General features: G+C 58.3%; 1 protein-coding gene across 1 annotated transcript in view; it reads left to right on the top strand.

Annotated features, from left to right (window-relative positions):
* PLCD3 (phospholipase C, delta 3) overlaps positions 1 to 12,948 on the top strand; it is an 18,685-nt gene extending 5,737 nt beyond the window's left edge. Inside the window, exons 2-15 of the mRNA XM_012661515.1 lie at positions 4,394 to 4,555; positions 4,641 to 4,869; positions 5,215 to 5,344; positions 6,262 to 6,490; positions 6,811 to 7,012; positions 7,171 to 7,315; positions 8,286 to 8,438; positions 9,476 to 9,619; positions 9,749 to 9,899; positions 10,568 to 10,684; positions 11,346 to 11,512; positions 11,698 to 11,833; positions 11,933 to 12,082; positions 12,233 to 12,948. Of these exons, the coding sequence (XP_012516969.1) occupies positions 4,394 to 4,555; positions 4,641 to 4,869; positions 5,215 to 5,344; positions 6,262 to 6,490; positions 6,811 to 7,012; positions 7,171 to 7,315; positions 8,286 to 8,438; positions 9,476 to 9,619; positions 9,749 to 9,899; positions 10,568 to 10,684; positions 11,346 to 11,512; positions 11,698 to 11,833; positions 11,933 to 12,082; positions 12,233 to 12,321 (2,204 nt within the window). The 3' untranslated portion in view covers positions 12,322 to 12,948. The remainder of the gene's footprint in view (positions 1 to 4,393; positions 4,556 to 4,640; positions 4,870 to 5,214; positions 5,345 to 6,261; positions 6,491 to 6,810; positions 7,013 to 7,170; positions 7,316 to 8,285; positions 8,439 to 9,475; positions 9,620 to 9,748; positions 9,900 to 10,567; positions 10,685 to 11,345; positions 11,513 to 11,697; positions 11,834 to 11,932; positions 12,083 to 12,232) is intronic.
* The last annotated feature ends 356 nt before the right edge of the window (positions 12,949 to 13,304 follow it).

Genomic DNA, 13,304 nt, shown 5'->3' with positions numbered 1-13,304 from the left:
CACTCCCCCCAGCACCTCCAATCTACTTTGCGTCTCTGTGAATTGTCTGCTCTGTGTACCTCGAATAATGGAATCATACAGTATTTGTCCTTTTGAGTCTGCCTTCTTTGAATTAATGATGTTTCCAAGGTCCGTCCGCGTTGTAGCATCCATCAGATTTCACTCTTTGGTGGCTGAATACTATTCCGTTGTGTGTACAGACCACATTTTGTCATCCCTTCCCCTGTTGGTGGACACTGGGGCTGTTTCCGCCTTTTGGCTGTGTTCGCCCTCGTTTTGACTGCTGTTATCTCGCGATGGTTCCCACCCACTGTGCTGAAGGTGGCCTGGCACTGGCCTGACAGCTGCCGGTCAAGGCAGAGATAATGGGAACAGCTGGGAAACCCACGGAAACAGTAGGAGGTGGGCGGTTTGTGCACCTGCTCAGAGCAGGTAGGAATGAGGTCAAGGCAACACTTGCGGGTTTGGGACTTGCAGGTCCTATGAATGTTTCCTGGGTGTCTGGGCCAGGAGCAGGGGCCCTCCTGCTGCCCTCCCCGCCTTACCTCTGTTAACAACCAGGCCCCTCACCGCCCCAGGGTTCAGAAGCACCAGCAGTGGAGAGACAGGGGCAGCCACCCAGGGACTCAGCGCCTGGGCCAGAGGGTCCAACTGTACCCTCGTTCTGTTTGGCTTTGTCATTTGGTGTGTGGCTGGAGGCAGGGTCATCCAGAGGCCAGTGCCAGTCGGGCAGACAGCCTGGAATGTCACTCCTTCCCCCAGCACGTTCCTGGGGAGCTGGGGGTAAGGGCCAGGAGTAGGGGCCCCTTCATTGTGGGAACCTGTGCCAGTGGGGGCCCAGTCAGGTGTTCAAGCTGCCTGTCTCCACGGCCTGTTTGCGGAAGGCTCTGGACAAAGCAGGCCCTAGTGACTCACCTCCATTTCCTGTCTTAGTCATTCACCAGCCCTCCCTCCCCCCCTACCGTGGGCTTGGCATCAGAGGACTGGCTGGGTTAGGGGAGGTGGCCCCAGCTGCAGAGCCTGGTTGTCATGGCAACAAGCAGTCCCTTTTCCCAGGGCTGAGGGAGGGGTGGGCCCAGCCATGATGGCACTGCAGTTTCCCCTTGACTGTTCTGTCCCCACCCATCATTTCTCAGGATGAGAGATTCAGAGGTTGCCAAGATGTGGCAGAGGGGAGGATCTGTTGAGTCCCTTAGCCTGGCACATGCCTTGTACACCCGGCTCTTTGGAAAGAGGAGGATTTCACTTCCTTTTCCCAAGCAGGGGGCACCGAAGGGGTACTGACCCAGAGAGCCACATGCTGACCCCAGAGGGGACCATAGCCCACTAAGGAGGGCAGGCTTCTCCTCCTGCCCCTGAGACCCTGATTCTCAGTCATGGTCACCCTCAAAGTCACAAGGTGAGTTTTTTAAAATACAGAAGCCCACTCCCCACCCCACATCTGCTAGGCGAGAATCTCTGGGCAGTGGGGTTTGCAGCCTCCCCCAGGTGATTCCCACGCACGGCAAGGTTTCGAAACCCTGGCCCATGGGCCTCTGCCTTGAACTTGGACAGATGGGGCAGGGCTGGGGTAGAATGCGCTCAGTCCCCATCTGCCCGTCTACCTGCCCCCACCCTGTCAATACTCGCTAGCTGTGAGCCTGGCTCTGCGGTGAGTGCTGTAGGGAGGAAATAAGACCTCATTCTGCCCTCAGCTTTATTAAAATCCCCTGAAATTACATTATAGGTGGGTTTTGTTTTTTCTTTAAGTTAAGAAGTGCTGCTGGTGGTCAGAGAGGGAGAACTCCCATTTGAGGACAAATCAAGGAAGGCTTCCTGGAGGAGGTGGTATCAGAGCTGGTCCTTGAAGTACTCGGATATGAGGAGGAGAAGCCGGGGGAAGGATCCTACAAAGGCTCCAAAGGAGAGCGAGAGGGGAGTTCCAGGGATTTGGACTTGATTCCTTAGGTCGGAGTTTGCAGCTGGGCAAGCAGGAGCCTTGGGAGTGCAAAGCCAAACCCAGTCTTGGGGGCTTGTTAAAATAAAGGGAGGAAGAGAGGCCCACTGATGTGTTGTGTTTTGCCCACACAGTGGCGATGTTTTTTTTTAAATTCGATTTAGTTGCCAAGATTAAAAAATCTGGTGGCTTCACATACAGATCCAGATTCCAGTTCTCTGGAAACTCTGGGCCCTCAGCCCCTCCTGGCTGTCCTCCTTCCAAAGGGCATGCACTCTCCAGTTTGCCTGTTCCTGCCTCTTCTATTGTCCCCTGGCTCATAAACCTTTAGTTATGACTCTTGCAGAGGCATTTCAGAGCAGGGTGTGGCACCATCAGGGCCATCACATGTTCGAGGGGTTAGGGCCAGGGGAGGGCCGAACCTCTTCAAGGATCAGTGTTGGTCACGCCGGAGAGAGCCCTGGATTTTGGATTTTGCAACAGATATTACCGTGGTCTCCATTTTATGGATGGAGAACATGAGGCTGAGAGCAGTCAGGGGTTAGTGCCACCAGAGCCATGTAACTGGAAAGTGACGTCCCCAGCCCCTGAATTTAAATTGTTCTCCTCCTACCTCCACTGCCCAGGGTGGCAGCAGGGAGTGGGAGGAAGGGAGACAAAGGCAGCAGAAGAGCTGGGCAGCGCATGGGCCCAGGGCCAAGGCGCTAGAGCGCCACCTCCAGGGTTTTCTGCCTACGTCCACCACTTCCTCTCTAGGGAATTCTGGCAAGTGACTTAAGCTTCCCCGAGCCTCAGTTTCCTCATCTGTTAATACAAGAGCAGGGCCTGCACGAAGGAGGTGCTTTGTGAGCATTTGCTTTTATTAAGGAAGGTGGACTCTGGCTGGAGAGAGCATGTGGACTGAAGGGTCACAGGGGTTGTGGCAGTGGCCTAGCAAGAGGGATCACCAAATGTCATGGAAGACCTTCCTTTCGGCAGGGCCCCACCAGGGCACAAAGAGGACACCTGGAGATCAGCCAGGCAGGGCTGGTCCTGGAGTCTTTGGCCTGTGACCCTGGAGCCAAGGTGGCCTCTGTTGTCCTCCCATGTCTTTGGGAAAGCAGAAGCCAGGTGCTTGGGTTGCAGCAAGAGAGATCTAGGTTAGATAGTGAGACTACTTTCCTGATGGCCACAGTTTCACATCAAGGGAAAAGGCTGCTGGTGGCAGACTCTGGGCTTGAAGGCTGGAGGCCATGGTGGAGGAGGGTGGCAGAAAGAGCGACCTTTAGTGAGGCCTGAGTCCCAGGCACTGCCTGAAGGGCTGCAGGAACGGCTGCTCAGAACTGGAGAGGGAAAGCCTGTTACTGGCACCCACCCCCACCCCGGGCCCCAAAGCCTAAAGCCGAACCCAGTGATGGTGGCTTGTTACACTAAGGACAGGAAGGGAGGCCTGCGAGGGGCGGGGATGCTCACTGCAAGGTGAAGCCCTGGGTTTGGGAAGCTGGGGGGTGGGAGTAGCAGGTCCCAGGATGGCCTGCAGGGTCAGGCCAGCGCCCTGTCTTCCTGTCACGGTCCTATCCACGACTGGACTTTGAAGTGTTGCCCCAGTTCTTGGGCTCCAGGCTTGGAAGAATCACCAGCCTTGGCCCTGGAGATAGAGAGAGATGACAGACACGCAGCCAGTATGTGTGAAGAAGTTATTGTAAGGAAAGTTTAAGGATGCAAAGCAAAAGTACATTTCCTAAGGGGAATGCGTCTGTCTCCGCCAGTGGAGAAGACATTGTCTACTTCTGTGTTTTTCCTTTTATATGCTAGTAGTTTAGGTAAAGGTTAGTTATAATTATTCATAACTATATGTCACTGTTTGGGGGACTGGATACCTTTCTATGTTTGGACAAGACTGAAAGGCTATGTTTCAGTCGTTCTAAGATGCGTATGGTGGGCAAAGTGCCATTACCTGTTCACGGTGTTGTCGTCTCCATTCTCTGACCGGCTGTCAGTGTTCATGGCCTAATTACCCCATTCTTTAAGACTGAAATAACCATTCCCTCTTTTTCTTTTTTTTTCTTTTTTTTTGATACAGAGTCTCACTGTGTTGCCCGGGCTAGAGTGCCGTGGCGTCACCCTAGCTCACAGCAACCTCAAACTCCTGGGCTCAAGCGATCCTCCTGCCTCGGCCTCCCGAGTAGCTGGGACTACAGGCATGCGCCACCATGCCCGGCTCATTTTTTTCTATATATTTTTTAGTTGTCCAGCTAATTTCTTTCTATTTTTAGTAGAGACGAGGTCTTGCTCTTGCTCAGGCTGGTCTCGAACTCCTGAGCTCAAACGATCCGTCCACCTCAGCCTCCCACCTCTTTTTATTTTTCTGTAACCATTTCCTCCTTATTGTTTTTCTATAACTGCTTTCTCCGTTCTGTTTTTCTGATTTCCATTACTTCTCACTGGTTTTTCTGTCCCTAACACTCCCGCCCGCAGGCCTGACGGAGGACGAGGACGTGCGCGCCATGCTGCGGGGCTCGCGGCTGCGCAAGATCCGCTCGCGCACGTGGCAGCAGGAGCGGCTGTACCGGCTGCAGGAGGACGGCCTGAGCGTGTGGTTCCAGCGGCGCATCCCGCGCGCGCCGTCCAAGCACATCTGTGAGCGGCCGGGCCGGGGGCGCCGGGCGGGGGAGCGCCGGGGACCTCGCGGGCCTGCGGCCACCCTGACCCGCCCTCCCCGCAGTCTTCCTGCAGCACATCGAGGACGTCCGCGAGGGCCACCAGTCCGAGGGCCTGCGGCGCTTCGGGGCCGCCTTCGCGCCGGCACGCTGCCTCACCATCGCCTTCAAGGGCCGCCGCAAGAACCTGGACCTGGCGGCGCCCACGGCCGAGGAGGCGCAGCGCTGGGTGCGCGGCCTGGCCAAGCTGCGCGCGCGCCTCGACGCCATGAGCCAGCGCGAGCGGCTCGACCAATATCCTGCCCGGGCTGGGAGGGAGGGCCCCGTCCTGGGACAGCCCCCAGTCCGAGGGGAGGCATGGCCCCTACCCTTAGCTGGCACAGTCTGAGACGGGGACCGAGGCTGTGGTCTTCACAGTTGACCGTGGGGACACACGTCCTGGCCTGGGCTGAACTCCCACCAGGAGGAGAGGCCAGCCCCTCCTGCCTCTGGGGAGCCCCAGTCCCATTGCTACTGTGCTCAGGGAGTCCACAGGCCAAGGGGAAAGTGCAGCCCCTAACCAGGGAAGAAGCCCCCAGACCAGGTGCCAGTGGCAGGGGAGGGGGGCACCTGTTGCTGGTATTTCCTGAGCACCCACACTTGGATCCACTCCTATCTGCACCGGGCAGACTCCAACCAGGACAGTAAGATGAGCTTCAAGGAGATGAAGAGCCTGCTCAGAATGGTCAACGTGGACATGAATGACATGTACGCCTACCGCCTCTTCAAGGTGGGCCATGGCCTTGAACTTTGGCCCCTGGCCCTGCCACCCTTCTGCCCTCTCCCAACTATCTGAGTCATCGGCTACCTCCTGCCCCAGATTTTTTGGAGGGAGCAGCCTCTCTCTGCAGAATGGCAACATCTGGGCCTAGTTACCCTTTTTCCCTCCCCTGAGGCCACTGGGCCAGGATGGAATTGGGGAATGGCCGTCCAGAACTTCTTTCACCCTCAGGCAGAGCCCAGTGGTAGAGTGGCACCTTCCCACCCCTCCAAAGTGAGCAGCCAAGTTCTTTTCATCTCTCTAAGTCTGCAGGGCACCTTTTGCACCCAGGAGCACAGGCAGGAGTCGGCTTGCAGACATACCTGTGCACACTCTCCTCCGTGACCCTCCCACGTGACCGTGAACACCTCCCGCATGGGAGCACAGGGGCACACGGGGGTGGGCTCTGCATCTAGGCCCAGTGGAGCACATGGCAGACACCTGCGTGGATGGTGACTGTCTGACCACCCTACGACCCTGAAAGAAAAGACCATGGGACCTGGACACTTGGGCCACAGCTCCACAGGGACGGCTCCACGGGTTCTCGTTTATGTGTTGCTCTTCTACCCGGGGTGTGAATGTGTGAGCGTAAGGATGGTAATGTGTCCGTGTCGGGGGGCCTTGTGGCCCAGGGTCACCGTTTTTCCTCCCACGTCTTGGTTCTGGGGCAGGTCATGGTGCAGAGGGACAGGCACTGACCTGAGACCTTCCTTAAGCCGCAGTCCTGCATTTACCAGTGGTGGGAGCTGGAGGGGCCAGTCTTGCTCTTAGTTTCTCCGCCTGTGAAAAGGCGGACGTTGCCTTCCCAGCTGTGTTAGATGAGGGCGTGTCAATGGGGCAGATTGCCCGGGGTGCCCCCTCCTCTGAGTGTCTCCCCCTGCTCCCAGGAGTGTGACCGGTCCAACAACGAGCGGCTGGAGGGGGCTGAGATCGAGGAGTTCCTGCGGCGGCTGCTGAAGCGCCCAGAGCTGGAGGAGATCTTCCATCGGTACTCGGGCGAGGACCGCGTGCTGAGCGCCCCTGAGCTGCTGGAGTTCCTGGAGGACCAGGGCGAGGACGGCGCCACGTTGGACTGCGCCCAGCAGCTCATCCAGACCTACGAGCTCAATGAGACAGGTGGGGGTCCGCACAGCCAGGTCTTGGCACCCACCAGGGCTGCGTTCCCAGCCGAGCTGTCTCTACTGTGGGCTGGCGGTGGGCACCATCTCGGGCAGGTTCTTGCCTCTTCCAGACTCTGCTTCCACATCTATAAAATGGCGTAATAATGTGTCTTCCTCATGGGGTTTGGTTGATGATTAAATGGCTTAACTTATGGAGAGTCTAGTTTGTAGATAGTCTAGTCCTCATTACTAAGTTGAATGAGCTCTGGGGGGCATTTGGGGCTGGACATGGGGTCCTTCAGCTGGCCTGACACCCTCTCTTGCCTATCCCTGTAGCCAAGCAACACGAGCTGATGACACTGGATGGCTTCATGATGTACCTGCTGTCACCTGAGGGGGCTGCCCTGGACACAGCCCACACACACGTGTTCCAGGACATGAGCCAGCCCCTTGCCCACTACTTCATCTCCTCCTCCCACAACACCTACCTGACCGACTCACAGATCGGGGGGCCCAGCAGCACCGAGGCCTACATCAGGTAGCATGGTGGGGGGTGGACACACCTGGGAGCCCCGCTTGGAGGGGACATGGGGCTCAACCCCCACTCTGGGCTTCCTGGGGCCTCCCTGGCTCAGCCTGCTGTTGCTGTGGCCCCCACACACCACCTTGGCCATCTGTCCCTCTGTCCGTCCACAGGGCCTTTGCCCAGGGATGCCGCTGCGTGGAGCTGGACTGCTGGGAGGGGCCTGGGGGCGAGCCCGTCATCTACCATGGCCACACCCTCACCTCCAAGATTCTCTTCCGGGATGTGGTCCAAGCTGTGCGTGACCACGCCTTCACGGTGAGCCCCTGCGACCCCCACGCCCAGCCCCAGAACCTTCCCAGTGACCACCTGCCCAAGAATCAATTCGTGGGCCGGGCGCGGTGGCTCACGCCTATAATCCTAGCTCTCTGGGAGGCCGAGGCAGGTGGATTGTTTGAGCTCAGGGGTTCGAAACCAGCCTGAGTAAGAGCGAGACCCTGTCTCTACTAAAAATAGAAAGAAATTAATTGGACAACTAAAAATATATAGAAAAAAATTAGCCGGGCATGGTGGCGCATGCCTGTAGTCCCAGCTACTTGGGAGGCTGAGGCAGGAGGATCACTTGAGCCCAGGAGTTTGAGGTTGCTGTGAGCTAGGCTGACGCCACAGCACTCTAGCCCGGGCAACACAGTGAGACTCTGTCTCAAAAAAAAAAAAAAAGAATCAACTCATTCACCAAGTGCTGCTGGGATAAGTGTCAATGGGGTGGGACAAAGCTGAATGACATGCTCCCTCCTCTCCCACGTTCATATTTAATAAATGTATTAAAATCACAAGGTTTCCAGAAGAAAACCTTGGGAGTAGGGAAGGACATTTTAATCATGACTTTCAAAGAGTTAGCCATTAGAGAAGCTCTCCAGTGGCTTCTACGTGAACACTGCAACTTCTGTCCAGGTGTACAAATCTCCCCATCAACAAATGATAAGTTTGCAGCATAACTGACAGGGTCAATGTCATTCACATGTAAAGAGTGTTTATAAAAGAAAACCATGCCTGCAGCTGCCCTCAGCCTCCCAGCAGACCACGCCTCCCGAGGCCTCGGATCTGACCTCTGCCCTCCACGGACACATGGTGCCAGCGTTCGTCCCACATCCCATCCACTCAGTCCCCCTCCAGGGGGTTCTCCAGAGCCCTGCCTTGCCTGCCTGTCCTGAAGGGGTTGGGGGCAGCGTGGGTACTGGCAGGGGAAGGGAGGAGCAGCTCTGAGACATTATCCCTCCCCTGACAGCTGTCGCCATACCCTGTCATCCTGTCCCTGGAGAACCACTGCGGACTGGAGCAGCAGGCTGTCATGGCCCGCCACCTCCGCACCATCCTGGGGGACATGCTGGTGACACAGGTGCTGGACTCCCAGAATCCCGAGGAGCTGCCATCTCCGGAGGTGATGCCCCCCAGATCCCCAGCCTGGGTGGAGTCCCTGCTCGAGCCACCTCTCTGTCCAGGACCCCTCACCTCTCTCTGCCTTGACCTTTTCCTGCTCCTCCATCACTTGACATCTGCCACCCCCAGTCTTGTCCCTCTGCTGCCCTCTGGCTCTCCATTCTTGCCTGGACCCACCCTACACCCTTACCTGGCCTTGGAGGCCTTCCTCCACCTGGCTCTGCCTTGCCTGCTCTGTGTCCCTGCCCACGAGTCCCTGCAGGCTCAGCCACTCCCTCCTGCTGGTTGACACTGTCCTCTCCACCTGGAACTCCCTTCCCAGCCATCTACATATGCCAAGTGCCACCTGCTTAGAATTCCAGCTCAACTGAAACCACCTCTTCCAGTGACCTTACAAACTTCCCGAGCTCTCTGGCCAGAGGCGGCCTTCCTCCCTTCCTTCCCACCCCCGGAACACTGTATGTGCCCTCTCAGGATGTTCATCCTGCTCAGACTCGCCTCACCTTTGTGAGATTTGATTTTTGTTATCAGTATGAAAATCACATGCATATGGTAAAAAGCAAACCAAGCTGTACAAAGGGTGTAAAATGGAAAATGAGTTTCCTCCACTCAGGCTCACCCTGTCCCATTTTGCAAGAAGTAACCATCTTCGACAGTTTGTGTCCGTCCAGAATGGCACTGCATGTACATGTACCTACGTGCAGAAACATCTTCTCTTGCAAATATTGCCAGAAAGAGGCATGTGATTACATGTTCTACATGCCGTCCATGTAAGCTTTTTGAAGAGGGCTCCTCCTCCAGCCCTGAGCTGCCTCATTTATTTCAGCAGCTGCTCTGACTATTCTGATGTATGGAGGGACAAACCTTATTAACCCTGCCCTGTTGACGGCCTTGTAGGTTGTCCCCCACTTTTTCCTATTAGAAACATCCCTCGTCTGTGTGTCTCCTTCCTGCTTCTCACACGGCGGAGGGTGAATGACTGATCCACCTGCTGCCGTAGGGACTAGAGGCCTTGACCCTCCCTGTTGGCCTCTACAGCAGCTGAAGGGCCGGGTCCTGGTGAAGGGTAAGAAGCTGCCAGCTGCTCGGAGTGAGGATGGCCGGGCTTTATCAGACCGGGAAGAGGAGGAGGAAGAGGAGGAGGAAGAAGAGGAGGAGGAGGCTGCAGAGCAGAGGCGGCAGGTGAGTGGGCTACAGGCCTAGGCCGGGGCTTGGTCCCACTGCAGAGCTAGGGGCGGGGGGTGGGGAAGGGGAGGAGGGTAGGCACCAGGGGGCTGGAGCCAGCTGACCCCGCTGGGGCTGGTCTCCCAGGCCAAGCAGATCTCCCCGGAGCTGTCAGCCCTGGCCGTGTACTGCTGCGCCAGCCGCCTGCGGACCCTGCACCCAGTCCCCGGCCCTGCCCAGCCGTGCCAGGTCAGCTCCCTCAGTGAGCGCAAGGCCAAGAAGCTCATTCGGGAGGCAGGTAGGAGCAGGACGGAGGGCATCCAGAAGCAGGAGGGTTGGCGGCGGGGAGTCTCCTGAGGTTGGTGTGGAAAGGGCATTGGGAGGGCTTTGGGGCTGGCCAGCCAGTAAAGAGGTCAGGGACCCCAGAGAGGGGCTCGGCGCAGGGAACGAGGGTCCAGGTGTGGCTGGAGGGGAGAGTCACAGGGATGAAGGAGGCCTGCTTTCTGCCCTCTCAAGGCTCACAGCCCAGTGGGGGCCAGACAGGTCGGGGGGCCAGTCAGGCCCTGACAGGGGCCGGGGGAGTCCAGCAGAAGCGGGTGAGATCGGGGAGGGACTCCCGGAGCAGGTGATGCCTGAGAAGACATGTCACCGGAAGGATGAGGAGGGAGCAGCCAGGTGGAGCAGGGGGACAGGGCGGGGGTGGGGGGCACGGGGTGGGGAGGAGAGGGCTGCAGGAAGGCCTGGAGGCGTGACCTGTGGGCTGGAGGGGTGTGGGCAGGATGAGTGAGGTGTGGCAGGGAATGTCAGCTGGGGGCCAGGCTGTGTGGCCAGAGGGGTCAGGGGAGAGTGAGGAGGGGGTGGGGAGCTAGGGATGGGACTTCAGCCTCTGCTCCCAGGAAGCCACAGGCCCTGGCAAGGGTGAGGGACCCCGGGGGCCTGTCACAGTCCCGCCCCACTCTGCCCCAGGGAACAGCTTTGTCAGGCACAACACCCGCCAGCTGACCCGTGTGTACCCGCTGGGGCTGCGGATGAACTCGGCCAACTACAGCCCCCAGGAGATGTGGAACTCGGGCTGTCAGCTGGGTGAGCAGGGCCGTGGGAGCATGGAGGGGGCCGGGTGCCTATGGGGGTGGCCTCTGGGCAGCCATGGGAGGCCTCAGCAGTGAGGGGGCCACACAGCCTTCCAGAAGGTGGAAAAACGCATTTTGTTCATAATAACTATTTTAAAAGCCGTCAGAATTTTGGTGGGGAAATCAGGTTTTCTTTGTTCTTAACAGTATAAAAGTCTCATGCTTTAATGAGGTAGAAATTAAAACCTCCACTCCTATATGCCCCGACACACTCACACACACCGCTTTGTGGCAGCCCTGCTAAGTCTACACCGACAAGGGTGGACTCTGGGGACACTGAGCACTGCCAGAGGAGGGAGTGTGGCCCCCTTGGGTAGGTACAGAAGCCCCAGGCTTCCTCGGCCCCTGGCTCTGACCCAAGCTAGGCTGGGCCCTGACGGTGAGGGCTTCTCCAGCACCCCTCACCCCAGCCCACCCTCCAGGGATAGGTACAGCCGACAGTGAGAGCTGGGTCCCCTGGCTGCCATGACCGCCTCGATAAGTCAAGGTGGGGGCAGGTAGCACTAACCAGACAGGAGGCCCCTGGGCCCTCTGCGGAGAGGAGCTAAGTCCCCTGAAACTGCACATGAGGCGAGGGCCACTAAGAGCCCTCTCTGACCCTGCTGTGTCCACAGTGGCCCTGAACTTCCAGACGCCAGGCTACGAGATGGACCTCAATGCTGGGCGCTTCCTCATCAACGGGCAGTGCGGCTACGTCCTGAAACCTGCCTGCCTGCGACAGCCCGACACAACCTTTGACCCCGAGTGCCCTGGACTCCCTAGAACCACTCTCACCATCCAGGTCAGCAGCCTGGGCCGTGCCCTAGGCTGGGGTCCGAGTTGGTTCTGGAGAGGCCCTTCTGAGCTGGAGGAAGACAGGGAGGCTGGGGATGGGCTTGTGTTGAGGGTGGTCTGAGTGCCGATGGCAGGGGTGGACGTGGGCCCCAGCGGGCCAGGCCGAAGCTCCCTCCCTCCCTCCCCCGCCAGGTGCTGACTGCACAGCAGCTGCCCAAGCTGAACGCCGAGAAGCCACACTCCATTGTGGACCCTCTGGTGCGCATTGAGATCCACGGGGTGCCTGCGGACTGTGCCCGAAAGGAGACCAACTACGTGCTCAACAATGGTGGGGGCCCGCTGGTGGGAATGGGGGGCAGACAGCAGAGAATGGAAGGGGTTCGGGGAGGGCCAGGCGCTGGGCTCTGACCGCCAGCCTGTGTCCTAGGCTTCAACCCCCGCTGGGGGCAGACCCTGCAGTTCCAGCTGCGCGCTCCAGAGCTGGCGCTGGTCCGGTTCGTGGTAGAAGATTATGACACCACCTCCCCCAATGACTTTGTGGGCCAGTTCACGCTGCCTCTCAACAGCCTGAAGCAAGGTTGGTGGAGGCTGGTGGGGGTGGAAAGGGGCGGGGTCCGGCCTCCCTGTTCACCTTTGTGCCACCCATTTCCTCTGAGAGCCGGGGCCTGGTTCAGGGCTGAGCCCAGGGCTGGGAAGAGGACCTAACACCTGGCTGCCCTCCTCACAGGGTACCGGCACATCCACCTGCTTTCCAAGGACGGGGCCTCGCTGTCACCAGCCACGCTCTTCGTCCACATCCGCATCCGGCGCTCCTGAAGGCCCCACTGACCCATCTTGGGGGTCTGTGGATGCCAGTCTGCGTCCCCTGCAGAGCCCTCGCCCCCTCTGGAGTGGAGGGGTGGTGGGAGTACCAGCCACGCCCCCCAGCCTGCCCACTGGGCCCGCTCACCTGGTGCTGGGCTCACCTGGGTGCTGATGGGTGCTGAGGGCTTCCTGGGTCCCTCCTGAAGAACAGGTGTGATCTGTTCCCTGCAGAGCTGCTCGTGTGACTTCACAGAGCTCCAGCCCTGGGGCTCTGAGACAGCCCCAGCTCCTCTTGTCCTCAGCCCTCCTCCTCACCTGGGCTAATGAAGAGTCAGGACTGTTGCTGCCAGGAGACTTGGGGAGCAGGACACCTGTGAGCCCCAGCCCCTCTCTGCCCACCAGCAGGGCCATCCCCGTCTCCTTCCCCCAGAGGAGCACAGCTGCCCCCTTGCCCCAACCCTGGGCATTAGCCGGCCCCTGAGCCTCGTTTCCTCCCAGGCTTTCCTGGACGACTCCCCCAGCTCTTGCACCTGAACGCCCCTTCCCTTCCCAAAGCAAGAAGGGAGCACCGATGCAGCCCTGGGGAACCTGGCAGTACGTTTTTAACTTGTGTCCTACAAGAGCCCTGGAGAACAGTAGAAGGAGACTATCTATTTTAAAAAATAAAGCCAGGCATGGTGGAAAGCCCTATAATCCCAGCTACTTGGGAGGCTGGGTAGGCACTGACCAGAGGCGGAAGGATCACTTAAGCCCAAGAGTTTGAGTCCAGCCTGAGCAACATAGTGAGACCCCACTCTGAAAAAAAAAGAAAAAATAAACAAGTTTATTTTACCACTGCCATCCCCTGAGTCCCTCTGTGATGCCACACCTGCAGACCCATGGGGGGTGGCCTGGAGTGAGAGTCCCTTGGGCCTCTTCCCTCAGCAGGGCTTTGATTTATGACAGCCACAGGGTGGCAGGAGGAGATACCACAGCTCAAAATAGCCCTGCTCCCT

Source organism: Propithecus coquereli, unplaced genomic scaffold (assembly GCF_000956105.1).
Source record: "Propithecus coquereli isolate 6110/MARCELLA unplaced genomic scaffold, Pcoq_1.0 Scaffold714, whole genome shotgun sequence".
Lineage (NCBI taxonomy): Eukaryota > Metazoa > Chordata > Mammalia > Primates > Indriidae > Propithecus > Propithecus coquereli.
Note: the sequence above shows the minus strand (reverse complement) of the source record. Positions and strands in the feature narration are given on the sequence as shown.